Source organism: Psittacula echo, assembly GCF_963264785.1.
Source record: "Psittacula echo genome assembly, chromosome: 8".
NCBI classification, from domain to species: domain Eukaryota; kingdom Metazoa; phylum Chordata; class Aves; order Psittaciformes; family Psittacidae; genus Psittacula; species Psittacula echo.
The window spans coordinates 1,710,577-1,733,064 of record NC_137744.1 but is presented as its reverse complement, the minus strand read 5'-3'; the positions used below and the strand labels follow the sequence as shown (position 1 = coordinate 1,733,064).

The following is a 22,488-nucleotide window of genomic DNA, read 5'->3' as shown; positions in this document are numbered from 1 at the left end:
GCTCAGCTTGAGGCCATTTCTTCTTGTCCTATACCTTGTTCCTTAGGAGAGGAAACCAGGCACCTCCTGTCTCCAGCCTCTTGTCAGGTAGCTGTAGAGGGCCATAAGGTCCCCCTAAGCCTTCTGTTCTCCAGACTAAACCCCACCTGACCTGGTCCCTCAGCCGTTCCTCATCACACCTGTGCTCCAGGCCCTTCTCCAGCTCCATTGCCCTTCTGTGGCCCCACTGCAGCACCTCAATGACTCATCTGTAGTTGGAGCCCAGGTCTGAGCACAGGATTCAAGGGGCGGCCACACCAGTGCCCAGTACAGGGGGACAATCAATGCCCTGGTTCTGCTGGCCACACCAGTGTTGATACAGACCAGGATGCTCCCAACCAAGTTCAGGACCCAGCATTTTGCCTTGTTGAACCTCATACCACTGGCCACAGCCCATTGATGCAGCCTGTCCAGATCCCTCTGCAGAGCTTCCTGCCCTACAGCAGATCAACACTCCCGCCCAACTTGGTGTCCTCCACAAACTTACTGAGGGTGCACTTGATCCCCTCATCCAGATCATCAGTGATCTGGTTCTGTGTTTCTATGATTCCTATGACGATATTAAGCAACACTGATCCCAATACCAAGCCTTAGGGGACACCAGTAGTGATGAGTCGCCAACTAGATGTGATAAAATTCACCGCTGCTCTTGGGGCTCAGCCATCCAGCCACTGTCCAACCGAGAAAAGAATAAACCTCTCCTGGTCACGAGATGGCTGTATGGCCAAAAGCACCACAACAGAGGAACAACCTGCTCCCGCACCAAGGAAGAGGAAAACTGCTAGTGCAGCCAAGAACCAGTGGCAGTGGATAGCAGTAGGAGATTCTACTTTGAAAGGCACAAGAACTGCAACAGCTTGCCCACAGAACTGGTAAATGTTTTGTCCCTTCCTGTGGAAGAGACCAGGGTTGGAAGGGACCTTAAAGCTCCTGCAGCTCCAACCCCCTGGCAATGGGCAGGGACACCTTCCACTAGAGCAGCTTGCTCCAAGCCCCTGTGTCCAACCTGGCCTTGAACACTGCCAGGGATGGGGCAGCCACAGCTTCTCTGGGCACCCTGTGCCAGCGCCTCAGCACCCTCACAGGAAAGCGCTTCTGCCTAATGTCTTCATGTGAGTCTCCCTCAAAAGCCCCTCTGCGTGGATTCAGCTGAGATAACACCCGAGGTCCCTCCATAAACACCAGCTTTAATGGAACAGATATTCCGTAAATGGTCACCCTCTCCCAGTTAGACTCCACCTGAGCTCTGCGGCTTCATGAGAAATCGAGGTAGGCCTTGTGTTACTCAGCAGCTTTCAAAAAAGAGAGGAAGAGAGAAAGGGGGGTGGTGGGGCGGCAGAGAAATGGAGAGATCACCAGTCTGCCAATGGGGGTGTTTGGTGTGGAGAGAGTGCCCCAGGGGCTCGCACGTGCCCTTGTTTATTGGCCCCGGTTCCTGCACTTCTGGAAGCTTCTCTCGCCCAGTTCCAGGAGTGACTGACACAGCAGTCAGTCAAGAGAAGCTGCTCCAGGCCCCTCCCCATGACTTCCCTTTCTGCCTTTGGGGACCTTCTGTCGATGCATTCTGTCTCTGCCTTCACAGCCACAGAGCCCGAGCGAGGAAATAGCCGGGCATATGAGGGCAGGGAGGGAAGCGAAGGCCATGCGCGAGCTCACGCTACAGCTTCCCAGACGCAGTCTTTAGAGCTGGTTTCCAGGATGCAGGGGTGTCGGTGGGCACTGCACCGGGGCAGCAGCGACAGCGGTCCGGCCCGGCCCTTCCCGAATCTCCACGCTCATTCCGGGGCCTCGGTGGTGGCCAGGCCCCCTTCCCCTTCCCGTTGACACCAGCCTGGGTCCATGGCACGGGCAGCGGAGACTGGCGGCTGTGGCAGCACCACCGTTACTGAGATCGGTGCTGCCGAGCCAGAGAACTCCAGCCTGACGCTGAATCTGCGCAAGCGGAAGCTGGGCAAGAAGGTGGAGTGGTCAAGTGACACCGTGGACAACGAGCACCTGTGCCGCTGTTCCTCCAAGGGCTGCTGTGTGGGGGTTGGAATGTATTGAGACTGCCAGAGACCAGGCAGAAGGGGATGTAGAGTGCTTGAAAGCGCTCGCCATGCCTGTCCTTTTACAAGCAAATGGGGCAGCGGAATGGGAAGGATTCCAATGGAGCCTGATTAAGGAGATTCGACGTGGTGTAAAGGAGTCTGGGCTCCACTCACCATAAATGAAAGGTCTCATTCAGTCAGTTTTTAATACCATCTTGATGCTTCCCAATGCCTGATGCACTTTGGCGCAGATAATATTAACCCCGACTCAACATATGATGTAGCAGCAGGCTTGGAGGGATACCTGTGAGCGTGTTGCCACAGAAGATGTGGGGCGCCAGCAGGGGGATCCCCGATAAGGTATCGGGCCCAATGTTCTACTGGGTGAGGGACCCTTTCGTGAGCATAATGTACAGTTGTGGATTGTTAGAGAGGCTCTGGTCCACGGACAGAATGAAGCGTTGAAAGCCATGTTTAGCCTTCCTGAGGGACATGGGGGTGATTCAAAGTCCTTCGCCACTATAAAACAAGAAGCTACCAAACCATATATGAGGTTTATTGACCGGCTAAATGATGTGTTAGAGTGACAGACTGAACACCCTGAAGCCCGTCAAGTTCTTTTAAAGAAACTTGTGGTAGCCAACACTAATGTCGATTGCAAAAAGATCCTTGATTCGCTACCAGCGGCTAATCCTGATGCAAATATCCCCCAGGTGGTGGAGGCTTGTAATGTAGTGGGAACCCAGACGTGGCAAATGCAAACTGTGACCCAAGCCTTTGCCGCTTGTCAAGTACAGGGGGCTTGTTCTTCCTGCAGCCAGATGGGCCATATGAGATGGGACTGCCCAAAGGGCCCCCGAATATCCCCAAGGCGCGGAAAAGGCAGGCACTATGCCAATCACTGCAGGTCAAGGTACGACAAGGAGGGGAAATTCCTACCAGAATCCCTGGTGTAGGGAAACTTGACACCGAAGCACCAAGGGGAAGGGCGCGAGGATACCAAGTGTTCCCCAGGGCCCCCAGGGCGCGTGGATAGGGGTGACAGCAACCAACTCAGGGCAGCCAGCCGAAGCAGTGCCAGGTTGGACTTGGCCCCTCCCAGTCTACACACTTAGTAGATTCAAAGCCTGTAGCTATACCCACTGGAGTACAAGGGCCCCTGTCGGAAGGACAAGCCCCGCTCCTGGGACGCTCCTCCACCACCCTTATGGGCCTGTTCGTGCTGCCAGGGGTAATTGATGCGGGCTATAAAGGGGAAATAAAAATTACGGTGTGGACCCCTCAACCCCTGTGTTTTATACCAGTGGGATCCCAAATCGCCCAGCTCATCCCGTTTTTTGCGATGCAGGATGAGAATCAAAAAACTTTGACTGATTCCCAAAGACTAGAGAAAGGTTTCGGCTCCACCGGGGTCCCAATGGTTTATTGGACTGAGGACTTAAAACCAAAAAGACCAATGTTCAGCTGTAAGGTCTGTAATTCCGTCAATCAGGAAATAACTGTCAATGGTCTGATAGATACAGGCGCGGATGTTACCATCATTGCGGTCCAAGATTGGCCTCTGCATTGGGATTCGGAGCCGGCCCAGACCTCGGTGACTGGGATAGGCGGCCACATAAGTCCCTACCAGAGCAAATCTCTGATACTAATTGTAGGTCCTGAGAACCGAGCGGCAACGCTTAAGCCTCTGCTCCTCCCAATTCCGGTGACACTGTGGGGACGAGAGGCACTATCCCAATGGAACGTGCGGCTACAAAATTTTATCTAGGAGCCACTGATGAGCAGCTTACCCTAAAACTGACATGGCTTACGGCTACACCTGTCTGGGTTGATCAGTGGCCTCTGACTGCAGAAAAGCTGTGACATCTCAACGATCCTGTGAATGAGCAACTGCGGATGGGACATACAGTTCCAACTCAAAGCCCTTGGAACACACCGATCTTTGCTATCCAGAAAAAGTCAGGAAAGTGGAGGCTTTTGCAGGACCTCTGGGCAGTAAATGCTGTTCTGGAAGACATGGGCCCTTTGCAGCAAGCCTGCCCTCACCCACTGCTATTCCTCAGGACTGGCCGCTCATTGTTATAGATTTAAAAGATTGGTTTTTTACAATTCCACTGCACCCTGACGATGCTCCGCTTTTTGCCTTTTCTGTCCTGTCAATAAATACGGCTGAGCCTAGCAAAACTGTATCACTGGACAGTTCTACACCAGGGAATGAAAAACAGCCTAGTAAGGCTGTTATATATATAAATATACTTCGAGAGCTCTGCAATCTTCAGCTCTGGAGTGGAGAAGCAGGTGGGGCAGCCACAGCTCCAGTGTTGAGAAAGCATGGAGGAAAATCACAGGTCTTCGATAAGGAAAGCTCCCCGAGTCTGTGTCTCCCCAGTGGTGCCACATTTCTGTGCATTTGAGACCAAAGCGCTGTTAAATCCTGCTGGGTTGAGACCTGCCCTCCAGGAATGGATGACCAGGACAGGGTGCTCTGTGTGGCTTCACATCTTAATGCTTGGAAGGTTTTGCCCTTGAATTGAGGAGTCGTTACAGATCTCCCTCTGAGAAATGGTCCCATGATCTCCAGGCAAAGATTAACCCTGGTTGGATTCTCTTCCGTGCTGGTGGTGTCCTTCAGCGGCAGCAGAGATCCTCCTCGTCCTCCTCCTCAGTGTTTTGGTGCTCTTCTAGAACTGACCTAATCCCTGGTTTCCTCCAGTTCCTGTGCCTCTACCCAAGGTCACTTTCCCTCTGTCCTATAGCTCTGTAGTTCTGGCCAGGAATGGGGAATTCAAAGTGGGGAGGCCAGAGAGAGGCCAAGACCTGCAGCAGATGAGGCTTTGGCAGCACGTTGCAGTCCCTTCTGGAATTGCTTTGCCTGGTAAATCCTGGGCGTTCATTTGTTTCCCAGGACTGTTTTCTGCTGTGATTTATGGGAGTCACAAAGCAGGAGACACCCTGTGTCTGTTGCTGCTGCATTGGATGGGCTGAGGTTGGTGAGAGAGCTCCCTGAGCCCCTGACAGTTCATTGCTGTCGGTGAGTGATGGGCAGGAGCTGGGGGCAAGCAGGGCTCACGTGCAGCACCAGCTTCCCTCCTGCTCCTCTCCTGCCCTTATCCCAGAAAGGGGGGGAGGCCAACAAGAGAGAAGAGCCTGAAAATGGGCCTCCCAGCTCTCATCAGCCTTTCCTTTGATCCCACCCACTTCTCCCCTCCTCAGTGCACGAGCTCTCTCTCACCTCTTGTGTCCATCAGTGGTGATTGTGGGGATGAGTCCAGCTTTCCCAGAGTGCTGCCAGTGCCTGGCATGGGGATGTGGGGCTGGGGCTAGGCTGGGCAGCAGCAGCAACCCCCGTGTGTGTGTGTCCCTGTGTGTGTGTCACCCCCTGTGTGTCACCAGTGTCACCAGTTCTGTCCCATCTCTCCCAGCAGCTCAGGATGTGGCGTCAGAGGCTGGTGGGGCTTCTCCGGCTGTGTGGCAGCTCCAGCCCTGCCTTGCTGCGGCCGCCCGGTGACACCAGGCCCGTCCTCGCTGCTGCCACTCGCTGCCACCACACGGTGCCGGAGTCCCTCAAGTGTGCCTGGCAGTTACACCACGACCACCTCGGTACGTGCTGGCTCCCGTGTCCCTGCTCCCAGCCAGTCCCTGGGAGTGATTTCAGTTACCTGTGTTCTTCTGAAATGGGCTGTGCTAGAGGGGTGCACGCTGGTCTCTGTGTTCCATGTTCCTTCTGGGAATTCCCAAAGGCAGGACTGACTTTTGTCCTGGGTTTGGAGGTGACTTGGCAACCGAGGCACAGATTTCCCCGGGACCTGTTTGGTCTGGTCCAGCCTCTGTCTGCTGAGGCCAGTTAGATGTTGGTACTTGGGTCACTCAGAAGCAAGGGGAATTGTTTGTTCTTTTATCCCACACAGTGGCCCCAAGAAAGGATATTGTTGCTTTCCCACTGCAAAGTGACCTTGGATACTTGGATTCAGAGCTGAGTGGGACTCGAGCAGGAAGCGCTCTCCTCTTTTCCCTGCTGGCTCCCCCTTCTGAAGGGCTTTGAGCATTCCCAAGCTGTCCTGGAATGGAACGAGGAGGAGAGGCTTTAACACTAAATGGATATCAAGGCCTTGCCTCAAGGTCTTGGTGGGGTTTGTAGCCTTTGTGTAGCTTGGATGTTGGGGTGATTATTTGTTTGACTCTTACCTGTATTACTGTACTGGGATCTGCAGCTAGGTTATGTACAGCTCTGAATTTACTACTTGAAGAGAAATGAAAGAGGTAATTACGTGAGCAGCATGTTAGCTCTACTCCTTCCTGCTGCAGGGTGAGCTAGGTAAGAAGGGAGCCCATGGTGAGCTCAGTGACAGCCAGGCCTTCCATGAAGACACTGCGTAGTGTGACAAACCAGCTGTGCATCCCCTGTCAGTCAGTGGGATCCTAACCTGTGGGCTCAGTTCTGGGTGATGGTTCCGCCTGTTGGCACCAGTGCAGCTCTGAGCCCGGCCTCCTCTGCAGAGCTCAGGTACGCCAACACACTGATGCGGTTGGACTTTGTGTGGCTGCGGGACCACTGCTGCTCCGGCTCCTGCTACAATGCCAAGACCAACCAGCGCAGCCTGGACACAGCCAGCGTGGACCTGGCCATCAAACCTAAGGCTGTGCGAGTGGATGAGACCACGCTCTTCCTCACCTGTAGGTAGCAAAGCGCCTGCTCCATGGGTTCTGGGCCACCAGCCCTGCTTGGAGGGAGCCTCGGTGATGGATCCTGGTCTTAGGTGTGCTGGGAGAGGACAGCCTTGTCTCTAAATCAGTAGCTGTTTTGGGAAGAGATCTGGCCCTAAGCAGATTTTAAACAGTTGGGGTTGCTGTAACATGTCTCGGTCTTAAATGTGTGGCTGTGTTTTCCTCCCCCTCCTCGCCAGCCGTTTTTGGGTAGAGATGTGAGTATCTTCAGTGTCTGGTGTTTCACTGGTTGGTTTGAACCCAGCAGCAATGCAGGGACTGAGCAGACTGGTCAAGAAACGGTTGGGTTCCTTTTTCCTGCTGTTTGAGCGGGTATCCCTGGTCAGAACTCACGTTTTCTGTCCGTCCTTCTCAGTTGCTCTCTCCCTTCTGTTGTAACTTACCCTTAGTTATGGGCTGGTCTTCAGTGCTCAACTTCCTCATGGAGTTCTGTCAGCAAAGCCCAGAACCACTGAAGTTGAGGCCCTTGGCTCTGAATTTGGCTCCTTGCAGCAACAGTGATGCTTTCAGGACTTGTAGCCTGAACCAGACATTAGTGTGGGTGGCATCAGGGTGCAAAGAGTCTGTCACCAGACAAATTAACAGGGTGAGGACTGTCTGAGGCTGGTGGGTGTGCTGATCATGACCTGGGGCTGTGGCATGCACTGGTGGTGACTGTGACTCTGGTCCCTCGCCTCAGGGCCGGATGGGCACGTGACGCGCTATGGGCTGGAGTGGCTGGTGAAGAACAGCTACGAGGGGCAGAAGCAGCAGGTGATGCAGCCCCGCATCCTCTGGAATGCTGAAATCTACCGGCAGGCCCAGGTGCCCTCCGTGGACCGCCGGAGCTTCCTGGAGACAGATGCGGGGCCGAAGGAATTCCTGCAGAACTTCCTGCTTTATGGCATCGCTTTTGTGGAGAATGTTGCGCCCACCAAAGAGGACACAGAAATCGTGGCAGAAAGGATCAGCTTGATCAGGTAACAGGGGCTGCCCTGGGAATGCCAGTGACAGCTTTGTCAGGAGCTGTGAAGGGCAGACTGCTCAGCTGGTTGGGAAGGTGCTGCTGCCTTGTCCTGTGTGTCGTGCAGTGTGGCCTGGTTTGCAAAGCAAACATCTGCGTCTTCCACAGCCTTGGCCACTGTGCTGGAACCGAGCTGGAGTGTTGCACTGTGGGATCTGCCTCTTCCTGGGTGAGGGCTGGATCATGAGGCTGTGCAGCTGCCTCGGGAGCGTGTGGTGACTTTTGTGACAGTGGGGCTGTGCACAGAGAGGAGGAACTGGAGGAAGTGGCCTGTTTGGGAAGAGCAGAGCTTTGCCCAGAGAAGCATTTCCTGTTATGACTTGGAAGGTCAGGAGGGCAGCCGTGGCCCTGGGAGCCAGGGAGATCAGAACCAGTTTGTAGCTCTCACTGAAGAAAAACAGTGAGAAATGTTTCTGCTGTGTTTAAAACAGCCCAACAGCATGGCAGGACAGGGTTTGTGTTTCAACTCTTGTCCAAGCTGCAGAAACACTTTGACTTGCCTTACGCCGCTGGGAGAGGAGGGATTGCTTCTAATGAGTAGAAATAAATAGAAATGAGGGGTTCCAAGGAATATGCAGGCAGCTTTTTGCTCCAGGTACCCTCCCCCTTAGCCCCTGAGCACAGTTTGTCCCTCTGTCTGTCTCCTTCTGTGCATGTTGTAGGGGGGAAGGTGGCAGAAAACACAAGATCCTGAGAACAGAAGCAGGCTTGGTGGTGGGTGGGTGCAGGCAGGGGCTGGCTGTGCCCTGGCAGCTCCTCGTGCCGCTCAGGGGCTTCCTTGGTTTGACAGTTCCCATCAGTCTTTTGGGGAGGAGAGTGAGAAGTTGAACACTGGAGGAGGCACAAGAAGCACCAGCTCTTGGCAGTGTGAATGTTGTTGTTCTGCTTTAATTTCCTCTGTGCAGAGGCTGGAGGGGAGTGACCTCAAAGCAGGAGGGGATCTGCTTTCCCACCCGCTGCTCCCTCAGCCCATGCTGTAACTGCCTGTCCCTTTTGCAGGGAGACCATTTATGGTAGGATGTGGTACTTCACCTCGGACTTCTCCCGGGGAGACACTGCCTACACCAAGCTGGCTCTGGATCGTCACACAGACACAACCTACTTCCAGGAGCCCTGTGGGTGAGTGCTTCTGCTGGGGCTGTGCTGTCTCCAGTGCTGATGCTGGGATGTACTTTGATTCAGAGACAACTCCAGGAACAAACTTGCCAACAAAGTTTTCAAGTTGACAAGCAGGTGTGTGATGTACTCTAGGTTACCCTGCTCTTGCAGGGGGCTTGGACTAGATGATCTTTTGAGGTCCCTTCCAACCCTCGGGATTCTGGGATTCTGTGATTCTTTATTGCGGCGCCGGCAGACACGGGGGATAGCTCCTCCTAACGCGTGTCCCCGTATTGCTGCACAAGCCGTCCTTATACAGCCACTGGGCATACATACATATTCATGAGGCTACGGATGGATTACATCGTTTTCTAAAAAGTTCCCCACATGCATACAAAAATGTGGTGGTGGTCTCTGAGGGTCGTTTATTTCTTCCAAGAATCTTCATCACTTCTGGCAGCCTTTGAAGCACCCAGTAGATGTTTATACCAGCTTAATTGGTTTGTTAGCACCAGAGACACAATAGTCCTCCTATCCTCCTACTTACCACTTAGTTTAACTGCAGCCCATCCTGGAAACCTGCCATTCCCAGATACTCCTTATCCTTGTGTCCTGTTCTTCTAGCCTGTTTTTCTTACACTCATTTTGTACTAAGGTCATAGGGCCTAAAACTACGTCAACTACAGCGGTTTATCTTACACAAGAATTCTCAGTATGTTCTCTAGCTGTACGCTATTTTTTTTCTGTGTGTCATGCACCTCAGTAATTTTCCATTGCTACTGTTACAAAGCCGTCAAACTTAACATTACTTAAAACTGATTCTAAACGTTTATATGTTTCATTTTGTAATTTTGTGCCCCCCTTGTCTCAACTTGCACTGGTCACTCAGCAATTCCAGGTCGTGTCTGATCCCTGTGCAGTGGCGGAAGTCTGTAGGTCACTTTTCCCTATGCTTGGAACTTCTGGGGCTTCCAGAATGCAGGCAGTGAAGGACTTGGCTGTTAGATAGTGACTGCAGCTTGGTATTGCTGTGGTTCAAGTAGCCCTTGTAGTCACAAAGGCGGCTGAATGCTGTGGTCGTTCCTGTGCTACCCTGAAGCTTCTCTCACAGTCTCTTCTCAGAGCCTCTGAGGTGCCACACAGCATTTGTGGGGGTGAGCAGCTGGGTTGAGGTGTCTTTTGGGTACATGTGGCAAAGCAGAGCTTCCCCTGCAGCAAGCGCCCCTCATGAGCTGTTGAACAAAGCTGCTGCTGGACAGGTTTGCTTTGCCTTACCCCTGCTGATTGGGGCGAACCCTCCTCACCCTCATCGGGCCAGCTGTGCGGGCTGAGGAGCTTCGGGAGAGGAGGGAGAGCAGCTCCCCTTGGCACAGCGTGGAGAGGTACCTCAGAGGCCCTGCTCACCTTGCTCTGCACCAGTTCACACAGGTTGGGGGCTGCATTTTGGCAGGGTTGCAGCCCTGCAGGTGGGCAGAAGCCAGGCTCCCCCAGCTCACACCCTTCTGTGCTTTAAAAAGCGTTTTGTAGCTGCAGCATTGGTTCACAAATGCTGTTCTGCAAACTGCTCTTCTGGTACAGCCTTTGGGTGCGAGTTTGATACGCAGCTGGAGGCGGAAAGGCAGCAGATCAGGGGGAAGTGCAAGAGACTTCAGGCTTAATTTCTAGCCTGAGTAGTGTTTTTGTCTGCTTTTATCTGAGTCAAGAGGGGAAATAGCCTGGGGGAGATGTGTGGAGGTAATGTGATCTCCTGCAAATGAGGCTGCAAAGAGAAGTCACCCAATCCACACCTCCTGCCCCGGGGCAGGATCAGCTCTTCCCAAGTGAGGCTGTAACTTGCTAAACACCCGAATGGGAAAGGTCTGCAGTGCAGAGCTGGGAAAGCAGAGGGGGACTAAGGGGGGAGATGTGTTGACTGCAGGTGGATCTCAGAGCAGCCTGAGCCCTGTCTGTGCCCTGCCGGGCAGGAAGCTTTTGGGAAGCAGCTCGATGTCAGGAGCAAAGTCAGTGGATTTGATTGTGCTCTGTGCAGCTGAAGTACACAGAGCACAGGTGCTGCCCCACACTGCATGTGGTTGGCTTCTCTGTTTCCAGTTAACAGCTGAGTGCAGAACCCATGGTTTGCAGAGACCTGCCTGGTGTGACCTGCTTGGCTGACTTGGTTTAGGAGCTCACAAAATCTCCCCCAACATCAAATAAGACCAGCACTTCAGCCTTCAAAAGGGCTTTGATGTGACTGCTCGGTGCCAGAACTATAGAGCTCATTAGCTCTTTTTGTATCTTTCCTTTCCACTTGGAAGGGTTCCTTTCAGGTAGGGAACCTTCCATCTGCAGCCAGCTGAAGTGCCTCAAGCAAGGGCAACATGGGCTTAATTAGTAGAGCTAACCATTGATGCTTGTAGTTCTGCAAAGCCAGAGTTGTGCAGGAAGAACATGAATTTTTGGCTTTCCTGATCCCCCATCTCTGCCAGAAATCCTTTCTTCCCAGCCTCTTCCAGACTTGCTGCCAAAACGCTTGAGTCTTTGACCTGCTTCTGAGTGAAATGAGGTGTTTTTCAAGAAAGATGGGTTCATTTCAATGTCTGCTTCCTCCCCACTGCTTTGGCTGAGACCTGACAAGTCTCAGGTTAAGTTATTACAAAGGGTAGAGGATAGAAAATCCCCAAGCTATGGGAAAGACTGCAACTTATTATCCAGCTCCTCAGGTACCAAAGAGCCTGCCCAGAGAAGAGGCTTCTTCAGAGCCCTGAGCTGCAGGAGGAGGTTGTTGCCTTTGAGGCACAGAGTGGCCTTTGCTCCAGTGCTCCTGCACTGACTTTGTAAAGGGTGAATAGAGCACCCAGGTGAAAAGGTGTTGGTGAGTGTGGAGCTGGGAGGTGCTGCCCCATCCCCTGCTGTGGGACTGGGTTCAGAGGCCCTGAAGGGAGAGCAGAAGGTAAAGGCTTTCCCAGAAGGTAACAGTTCATTTTCTAACAAGGGGAGGTGGCTGGAGGCAGCTCCTGGGTGTTTGCTCCTAACAGCGCAATGCCCACCTTGCTTGGACAGAGGAAGAGGGAAGCTTCGGAGAAGTAATGGAAGGACAGAAGCTGAGTTGGACGGTTTCCCACTAGGGAGGGATGTGCCTGTAGGTAAGATGCTCGCTGGGGACTCCTCCAGGCTTTCCAAAGGGTCTTTAATGTGTTGCCCTGTGGGAGACCATAATGTTTGTGCCTTTGAATGAGAGTCACCCTGGACACCCTCGTACTTCCTGACAACTCCAAAAGTACAACCAGCATTTCTTCACTGTCCTCTTGTTCTGAGTTGGTGTAGATTAGGCCTTAAGAACCGGCAGGCACAGCTGTTAATTGCTGGTCTGTCTCCATTCCCTGGCAGGCCTCAGTGAAACCAGAAGGGTGGCTGCATCCACCTACACCTGATGGGGAGCACTTTGGCCACGGGACAGGCAGCCAAGGGGTCTTCATGCTCTGGTTTCTCTTGCTCATGCAGCATCCAAGTGTTCCACTGCCTGAAGCACGAGGGCACGGGTGGGCGGACGCTGCTGGTGGATGGTTTCTATGCGGCAGAGTGGGTTCTCCAGCGTGCCCCAGACCAATTTGAGCTGCTCACCAAGGTCCCGCTGAAGCACGAGCATGTCGAGAGTGTGGGAGACTGCCACAACCACATGATTGGAATTGGGCCAGTTCTCAGTGTCTGCCCCTGGAACAATGAGCTTTATCTCATCAGGTAACACCCATGTGAGGCCTCTTGCTAATGGGGAGGCAAGGGGATTGTGGTAGACAGGGGAGGGGTTTCAAGAGGTATCCTAAACTGACACCTTCTAATGGAAGGTGCCCCTGCCCAGGACAGGGGTTGGAACTGGATGAGATTTAAGGTGCTTTCCAACCCAAACCAGCCTGTGGTTCTATGAAAAACCAATCTATACCTGAGGGGCAGGGGTGAAGCCGCAGGGACAGCCCATGTTTCCTCCTGGGCTGTACACGGCTGCTTTAGAGAATGTGTCAGAACCACCCAGACAAGGATGGGTGTCAGTGCTGAGCTCTGGCTTTTCACTCCTCTCATCCTCACTTCAGCTCCATGCCCCCATCTCTTTTCATTTGAGAGGCAGTAGGATTCAGCCCTTCTTTGAAAAAGCCTCTAGGAATCAGCCTGGCATACAGGGAGAGTGTGGACTGCACCACTTCCAAAGGAAATTTGGGCTGCTTTCTGGAACGCCAGCCTGGCTGAGTGCAGGAGCCTGTTCAGCACTGCTTTGCACTCTTATTCTGACAGCCTGTGGCCTCGCCCTGTGCTGCGGCACATCCTTCCATAGGACACCAGCAAGAACAGTTTTACACTTGATAGTAAACTCCTTGCTCCCAGTGCTGGGTATTCTCCTGCCAGTCCTGCACTTGCAGTGTAACCTCTCATGTCATCTCTCTGGCCTCCCTTAAATACTGCCTGGTCCCCCAGGCTCCTGCGGTTCCCTGTGCGAATACCTGGCTGTGCTCGTGGAGCCATATGGGCTGTCTCTGTCCTCTTCTTTGCTTGTAGATACAACAACTATGATCGTGCTGTCATCAACACGGTGCCGTACGACGTTGTGCACCGCTGGTACGCTGCTCACCGCACCCTCACCACTGAGCTCCGGAGGCCAGAGAACGAGCTCTGGGTCAAACTGAAGCCAGGCAAGGTAGGGCTTGGAGCTGGGAGACTCGCCTGGGTTTTGTGCAGGGAGGGAAGCATGGTCCTTTGGATGTGCTTGCTGCCACTAAGGTGACTGCTTCAGGCAAGCTCCACATACTGCAGCTTTCTTTGCAACTCTTCTAAGGTGATCTGTATTACAGTGCTGGCGTCTGTTGCAGGGGGATGTGTTCCTCCTGTTCTAAACGAATATGAGCTTCCAGGTAAGGTGGAAATGTTTAGTTCAAACCCTGCCTCAGGGCAAAGTTGGGCCCAGCTAGAGGAGAGGAGAAAGATCTTCTCAGTCACTGCAGTGAGGATCCTCAGAAGCAGAGGGGCTGGGAACACCTGGTGTTCAACCTCAGACTTCTTCCAGAAGAAACTTCCAGTGTGATGGAAATACAGAGGTGTAGGAAGCTGAATTTACTTCAGCTCTGAGGTTATCTTTGAACCCTCACATTGGCAGTGAGTCACAGGAGAGCTGGGCAGTGTCCCAGAAGCAGCTAAGATGCCTTAGCACACCTTGGTATTGGAAGGAAAATGCTCTGCCCTGTGCTTTGAAAGGCTGATGCTGGGTTCAGCATTGGAAGAGCTTGAAGAGCTGGAGCCAAGGTTGTAGACCTGAAGGTGTTGCAGTGCATAGCTTCTTCATTCAGCTGTGTGTGCTTGAAGGGGTTTTATTCCTTCAGGCCTAGATTCAGCCTGAGCCCAGGGCCCCAGAAATGAGAGGATCCAGCAGGGAAACGGATGATCTTAGAACCGCCCCCCCCTTCTGTTCCTGTTGATGCTGGGGGGAAGTGACACTCTAGAGGCAGGAGATGGCCCCTCTGTTGCTGATGAACTACTGCCCAGCCTCTCCAGTAGAAAAGCAAAGAAACAGCCCGTAATGTGACTCTGTGCTTTGCTAGCCCTTGTGTTTTAACTCCTGGTGAGCAGCAGAGCAGAACTGCTGCTTCAGGTAGAGAGCTGTGCTAGATCCCATGAAACATCTGGCTGTGTTCTTGTGCTGTGTGACAGTGATGAGCAGGAGTGGACATGCCCACCCTGGCAAACCCTCACCTGCTCTTCCAGTCTTGAGGGGCCTCCAGCTTTCAGACCTGTCCTGCCAGAGGGTGCTGGCCGTGGTGGCTGCCCTGCTGATGGCCTCCTCTCTGCTCCTGCAGGCCCTGTTCATAGACAACTGGCGTGTCCTGCACGGGCGGGAGGCGTTCACCGGGTACCGCCAGCTCTGCGGCTGCTACCTGACGAGGGACGATGTGCTCAACACCGCGCGCCTGCTGGGACTGCAGGCTTAGCCCGGCCACGTGCACGGGGCCCTGCTGCTGTCACCCCGGCGATGTTGCACATACCTCAAAGCCCTCCACCCTCTCTGAGCCATTCCCAGTGCCTGCTCAGGAGAGGGAGCAAGTGGAAGCCAAAGGAAGTTGTGGGAGCTCTGCGGGACCCTGTTCTGCCTTTGAGCACAGCCACCTCTTGCTGTCTGCACCCAGCCTGCTTGCTCCAGCCCCTCAGACTGTCTTGGCTCTGCCCAGGAAGGGCTAATCACTCCACGGGAAGTGCTCCTCCAACCAAGTGCCTTCAGGATCTGGACTCTGCATTTATCCCTGCTGTTCAGCCTACTGCCAGCTGGAGTTCCAGGTTTCTGGATTGTTTTCTTCAGCAGAGCAGAATGGAAATCTCTGGGGCTTTGTCTCACCCCAGGCTGGACTTCAGCCCTTCTAGAGAAAAGGAAAACCTGGCCCCTGTTTGATGTGAACATGCCACTACTCAAACTGAGGGGTGCTGGCAAATTTCAGTGGCTTCTTAAACATACCACATACCCCAAGAGCAGTGACTGATACAAGCCATGCTGCTGGAGAGGTGGCCTGCAAAGGGAGAACCCCCTCTTGGGAGGGTTTTTCTGAAGAGCTTTAGGTTAGAAGGAACAGGGGAAGTAGCAAGAGCTGCATGTTGGGAAGGAGAGCTGTGTTAGATGAGGGATGTAGGTCTCGTGTTTCCTTGACTTCCAGTAACGCCGTATGTGTGTTCTTGTGCTTGAATTGAGGGCGAAGGCTCAGCAGCCACAGGATTTGCTGTCAGATCTCCCCCTGTGCCTGCTCCTTCACCTTTCCTGAAGAAAGGCTTTGTGTAAGGTTGTCATTTCACCAGCTGCTGGATGGGGCTGACCAGTTTGGGTGGTGTTTTCACCAGATCCTCCTGCGTATGGAGGCAGTGAACACAGAGGTGCCTTTTGGCTCCGGCCAGTTGGGGGATAAACTGGTCTAGCACATCAGAGGGATTCAGTGTAAAGAAAAAGGGCAGATCCTCCTGTTATTAGCGGAATGCTAGAAACATGGGAATTTAAGAACCAAGAGGGCATTTTAGGATTTGTGTCTTTGGAGGTGTCTGCTCTGCTATACTAGACCTTAAACCAGGGCTGGTCCCTTTCACCCCTGGCCCTCCTGTGCAAGCAGGATGCTCTTGTGTCCAGGGTACAAGTGCTGCCTTTGCTGCCTTCATTTAATCTAAACACTGACTGTATAGATTCTAGTGCTGAGAGACCCATGCAAGTGTGGCCTGAGCTGCCTGAGGCTGACTTTCACAGTATTTCCCAGTGCCGCAGGCACCAGGAGCTTCCCAGTGAAGGCTTGGCAGGGAGCTGTGGATCAGAGGGTAGAGGGGTGAGGAGGGGAAACATGAGCCATGGTGGCTGGTAACAGCAGCCTGAAGTGAGCTGGTTCTGTGAGGTTCATCTCTCCAGGATGGGTTCCCATCTCTGTGAACAGCAGCCTCGGGCACAGTCAGGAATTGAGTATTCCTCTAGGCTGAGGCAGTGAATTCCCTGAGCAGGCTGCAGCATCCAGTCTGTTACTTTCTTTGCCAGGTTCTCCTTGGGTGCCAGTTACACCAGCGCAATGCAGCTGGGGCGTTTCACACATCTTCATTGATGGTGTGGAAGTAGCAGCAAACCCAGTGGTTCCATACACGGTCCCACTCTGGTGCTCCGGGGGTGGCTTTCCCCTGTGCTGCTGGGTGAATCCATGGCTGGGAGTGTGGTGGTGACAGCAAACCATCTCTGTGTTCTGAACCAAAGGATCTCTATTGGAAAGCCTGGAGTGGTGGGGTCCTCTCACAAGTTATTTGGTGGTACCGAGGGTTCCTGAGCTCTTTTTGCCTCCGTGTGCCTCCAGGATATGAGGGGAATACTGTGGACATCAGCTTTACCTGCCGCTGCCCTGAGCTGGAGCGGGCAGGTCTGGGGCTGGCACAAGTGTGTTGGTGACGGGTCATGGTGACATAGGTGCCTTCCTGCCAGGGAACGTGGTGGCTGTCATTGCTCACCCTGCTGCTGCCGAGGGCTGTGCTCTTCAGACGTCAGCCTCCTCTTAAGAGCCGAGCCCAGGCCACACTCCTTGGGGGGCCGGAGTAACCTCTCTGGGGGCAATTGCTTATGGTGAATGTAGAAGAACACATTTCCTCATCGGTGTTACTCTAATGTAGCCACTCCAGCACTAAACCATGGAGTGGAGAGGGCTTTGTTTAAATCCTGAGCTCCATCTCCCCCTACTTCCCATGAGGGCTAAATTCTCCCTGTGCAGCTTTTTCTGGAGGCCCAGGGCTTTTTGGCAGTCAGTGCCTGGTGAGCCGGGCACTTGCTGTGCGTGTCAGGGAACAGGCCCTCTCTGCTCTAATGCTACCGGATCAGGTTTTGTAATCGAGTTCTTTCAGCCAATAAATGATGAACTGCTTCCTTCTCCTTCCCCTTCCCTGGTGATCCAATGGATGTGTTTAAGGCCTTTTCCAAAGCTAAGCACCAAGTCTCTAGATAAATTATTTATAAAGTGATCATCTTAACAAAATACCCATTTCAAGCAATTAGGAGCTTGAAACTAAGTCTGTATTGCCCATCAACGTGGAATAAACGTGAGGAGCAGTAACCACGGCAGCTCGGTTGCATTCTCATCGTTCGTTCTTGCATCGGCCACAAGGTGGCAGAAGAGGCACGAAATTGTCCTCCTGACGTGGGTTTGGGATTAGCGGTGCCCCTTTGAATCCCAGCCTGGTTTGGGAGGAAGGGACCTTAAAGCCCATCCGGTTCAGCCCCAGCACTGGTGTTTTGTCTCCTCCGGATGCCCTTGGGACCCCTCCCTCTTGGCTGTGCAGCCAGCCCCTCATTCAGCGCTCGGTGCTCCCAGAGTGCTCGATGTGGTGAAACCAGAGCCCCCCATTTACGTGCTGGTAACATCAGGAACCCCATTTGCCCCCAGTACACCTCAGAGCTTCCTGTTCCCCCACAGTGTGCCCCAGAGCCCCCAGCTCCCCTGCGGGTCACAGGGCTGCGCTGGTGCATCCCCCACCTCAGTCCTCCCCGTTAGCTCTTGGGTCCCACTGAAGGCTTTCCGTGGGGAAGAGAAGCACAGGGGGCTGTGCACAAAAGGAATGGGAGGTGAGGGGGTTGGGAAGGGGTGTCTTTGTGAGCAGTGAGAGCTCACTGGGCTCTCTGATGGGGTGGGGGATTTTTGAGGAGGAAGCCAGCAGGAGCCTGCTGCCTGTCCCATTTACGTGATCCTCATAGGAAAAGGTACCATTGTTAGCTTTGATTGCTGGCTGTTTCCAGGCTCAAAGGAAAAGGAAGGGACTTCACTCTTTCCAGTTTGTCCTTCCCCAAAACTGGGTGTTTTTTGAGACCTTCAGCTTTCCCTGAGCAGGGAAAATCCTATGGAGCCATGGAGGTGCCCAGGGGTTGTTCTGCCCACCCTGAGCTGCATCCTGCATCCTGAGAGAGGAAGATGCCTGGTGCTGGCTCCCAGCTCCTTCCCGGGCCCTGCAGAGCAGCTTCCACCCTTGTGACTGTGCCCTGGGCCAGGAGATGTGGGCACTTCCCACGGGGATGGCCGCTTGCTCCATCCCACTCCTCCCCAGTAAGCCCAGGAGGGTCTGAGCGCAGGGCTGGGGACCAAAGGGTGCTGAGAAGAGGGTGGGTGTTCAAAGAGGCCTCTCTGCAGCACCTGTGCCCTGGGGTTTGGGGGCTATTCCTAGGCATGGGAAGGGAGGCATTTCCTGCTGGGAAGAGTTCTCTTGTGCTGTGCTTTCATGAAAGCAAGCACCTCACTGGCTGTTTGCCTTTAGGTATTAGAGAAGTGGGTGGTTTCCCTGAGCTGGAGGAAAGATGGATTGGTTTTGGCCATGCAAAGCTCTTCCCTGAGAACAGGTCCCTTCTGCTGCTCACAGACAGCGTCACCTTCAGGTGCAAACCCAGACAGGACACATCATCCAGCCAAGTGCAGGCGACGTGAGTGGAGGCAGCAGTAATTGGGCTGACAGTGATGGCCCTGGCCATGCTCATGGGCAGGAAGGAAGGGGTGAGAGCTGGGACGTGTTGTGTTCGCCTGTAGGTGATGGGCTCTGCTATGAAGGTTGGTGATTCACGGTGTCATGGGCATTGCTTATATAGTTGCATTTTACCATTTATGCACTTTTACTCCCTGTTTGTTACTCTTGGTGCTTTGCAAATCCTCATCACAGTTCTCTTAGGGCTTCTGAAGCCCTGCTGGAGCTGGAGGAATGCTTAAATCCTTCATCTTCCACTTCCCAATGAGCCTTGTCCTGCCTTGGCTGCAGGTGCTCAAGGTCCCCATCTCAGAGCCGGGGGGAGGCTTCCCCTGCTGCTGATGGGTGATGCTGCTTTAGCAGCGCTGAGCCCTGGTGCTCTCACCTCCTGCCCTGGTGTCACTTGAGGCTCTAAAATAAGATCACAGAAGGGTCACAGACCCTCCCCCTCTTCCCCAGGTCCCACCACCAGCAGTTGTAGCAGCCCCTGAGCTGAGGCAGGAAGAAAAGCTGGGCCCACAACGAACCCCTGCGCTGCACCAGGGCCCGAGGAAGAGTTGCCAGCTTCCTCCCTGGCTGAGCTGACAGCCCTGGCACCAAGCAGAGGTGTGGTGACCATCAGCCCGAGCTTCAGCTCCTCTGCTGTGACCCAGAGATGCTGTCGTCCGGCCGGCACTGATGGAGCCTCGGCTCCATCCTGCTGCTCCTTGGTGAGTCTGGGCTGGGCCAGGGATCCCATGGGATGGGCTGTGCTGCCGGGAGCAGCCCAGCGGAGGGGTGACGCTGGTGGGGCTCCTTGGCTGGGTGACAGCGACAGCTCAGTGGTGACCCCAAGACTGCCATTCCCATGAGGTTTGCCCTTAGGGACCTGCCCTGGCTTCAGTCCCAGCAGGGTCATGGTGGCAGCGGCTGCTCCATCCACTGGTAGATGAAGAGCAGGAGCGGGGTTTGCTTTTGCCTTCCCACTTCCTGTTGGAGCACAAGGACTGAGAGCTCCTTCACGTGTAGGTGGCCAGAGGGGCAAACCTGGCTGTGGAATGGTGCAGTGCAGTGCCAGGGGACAGATAACACTGAGAGTGTTGAATGATCAGAGCTTGTCTCTCAGCCCTCTCTGGGGCACTGCTATGGTTCACAGCCAGCTCCCTGCAAGCCCTGAAGAGGCAGACCCCTTTGCTGCCAGAGCTTGGGTCCCCTATAAAGCATCGAACCACAGGGTGGTTTGTGTTGGAAGGGACCTTCAAGCTCCTTCAGCTCCAACCCCTGCCATGGGCAGGGACCCCTTCCACTAGAGCAGCTTGCTCCAAGCCCCTGTGTCCAACCTGGCCTTGAACACTGCCAGGGATGGGGCAGCCACAGCTTCTCTGGGCACCCTGTGCCAGCGCCTCAGAACCCTCACAGGGAAGAGCTTCTGCCTAAGAGCTCATCCCTCTCTGCTTCCTGGCCTCATGAATTCGTGTGAAGCACTCCCTCCAGGCTGGGTGTACCTGATGGGCTGAGCCGGTTTTGCATCCATGGGGTGCTGGCACCAATGTTCCCCCACCACTATGGTGGGTAAAGCCATCTGGGCTTTACGCAGCTGCTGCCTCTGCCAGCTCTTTGTTGCATGCAGACGGTCAGCAGCTCTGGACCCCTCCTGATCCCAATACGACCTCTGGAGAAGTCCCACCTTTGGTGTTTTCTTTGTACTTCTCTAGGCCTTGCATGTGGAGGAGTCTCACGTGGAAAGCATGGAGGTGGAGGATGTGGTGAGCATTTGCATCCGAATTGGAGGCAGCGTTGACCAGCCGCAGCTGAGGGTGACACTAGAGGTCATGTATGCACCCATCAAGGCATCCTGATCCACCAGAACCAGGCACTGGACCTCCCACCTCCTGCTGTGACTGTGGGAGCTGTCTCGAGCAGGAGCCTTGCAGAGCATCCTTGTGCCTCCAAGCAGAGAGGATGTCTTTGTTGCTGATGCTGCACCCCCACGGCTCCCCCTCCAGCAGCTACACATGCTGAGCCTTGGCTGGAAAGGATTTGGAGCAACAGGAATGCATTAGTTTGCCTGGAAAGTCCCTCTCGAATTTGAAGGATGAGCTGGTTTCAGCTTCTCCTTGAGACTTCCTGGGAATACAGAGTCACCCAAAGGAAAAGAAAGATGCTGAAGGCAAATCAATGGGAGCTTGCTGCCACAGACTCCCCTTAGTTACAGGGTAACAGAGAATATTACATGGATTTTAATCATGAGTCCCGGGTTCACTACCCCAAGCCTTGTCATTAAAAGAATATATGAAGATCCTTTGTCCTGAGAAGTTGTCTGTATTCTTGTAAGTATGTGAGTAATTGCTGAGTAATGCAGTTTGCTTGAGTTCACAATCCCGGGGCAACAGTTCCTGTGTTGTTCTGAAATGTCCCCATTGTAGCACAAGCAGATGGGGCTTTCTGTGCAGTGGAGTTCCTGGCACATAATGCCACTTGCTCAGAAGGGTGGGATGCACGTGTGGAAGGCAGCTGAGCCACGTAATTCCAGTTTAAAGGGCTGCATCTCCCTCAGCAGCACCAGGATTTTCAGGCATCTTTAAAAATGCAGGGAGGGCACACATGGAGTTTTGTTTCCCTCTGGCTTTCAGGGAAAGCCAGGCACTATGTACCCTGCATGCTATGGAAGGGTGAGAGCCTTGGGCATCTCCTGACCACAGCTGCTCTTGGCACATGCCGTGATGGAGAGGGCTGATGGGCACAGGTTACTGCTGGGGAGGTCCCAGCTGGACACAAGAGGAACGTGTTTCACCATGAGAACTATCAGCCATTAATTCATCTCCCCAGGGAAGTGGTGAAATTCCCAGGGGAACTGGACCCTGCTGAGATCCTGCTGGACAGGGTGCTGGGCCAAGCCGCGCTCCAGATAGCAGCGTGGGTGGCATCATGCTCTCGCAATGCTGCACTTGGGGCTGTAGTTCAGCCTGGGGAGGAGCAGCTCTCGCGCAGCTGAGGCCGGGAAGTGCTCTCAGGGAGCCGCAGGGCTGCAGCCGGGCTCTCGCCTCCCTGCGCACGGAGCAGGGAGGAGCCTGCAGGACTTAATCTGGATGGAAGAGGTGAGAGGAGCCGAGGCTGCCCCATGTTCTCCACAGCGCTCCCTGGTCCCTCCTGCTTCCACCTTCTCTTCTCCACTTCTCTGCCCACCCCCCCGGCTCCCACCTGTGTGTTTAACCCAGGCTGCAGCCATACCAGCTGCCTCTGCTCTGTCACTTCCTTCCCTGAGCAGCTCCTTGCAGGGCTTGCCCTGCCCTGGCCCTTCTTTGCTCTTTGGAGCTCTTAAAAGTCAGTGTGGCTTTCCTTGTGGCTGCAAATGGCTCAGTGCTGGTGGAGATCAGGCCCTCTCTGGCTGCATCTCAAAGCAATCTCCCTCTCTGGAGAACTGTAGCTTTGTATCTGAGACCTCAAGTGTCACCCTGGTTCTCTCATGGCCTTGCTGCTTGTCATTGTTTATTCCTCCCCATTCATCCATCCGTCCATCCCAGGTGCCTGAATATCATCCTTTGAAACTAGTGCTGAATGGGGGGGAGACCTGGAGACAAAGGACGTGGTCAAGGCACCCCATGTCTTCACCTCGGCTTTTACCAGCGAGACTGGCCTTCAGAGAGC

General features: G+C 54.0%; 1 protein-coding gene across 1 annotated transcript; it reads left to right on the top strand.

Moving 5' to 3' along the window:
- Nucleotides 1-1,878: 1,878 nt before the first annotated feature.
- LOC308224700 (trimethyllysine dioxygenase, mitochondrial-like) lies at nt 1,879-14,846 on the top strand (the record flags this gene model as incomplete). Its single annotated transcript, XM_080624875.1, has 10 exons — nt 1,879-2,064; nt 2,887-2,982; nt 3,562-3,720; nt 5,492-5,669; nt 6,567-6,743; nt 7,474-7,753; nt 8,797-8,916; nt 12,379-12,615; nt 13,423-13,561; nt 14,715-14,846. The coding sequence occupies 10 exons, from the start codon at nt 1,879-1,881 to the stop codon at nt 14,844-14,846; spliced, it is 1,704 nt and encodes a 567-aa protein (XP_080481001.1).
- Nucleotides 14,847-22,488: the final 7,642 nt, after the last annotated feature.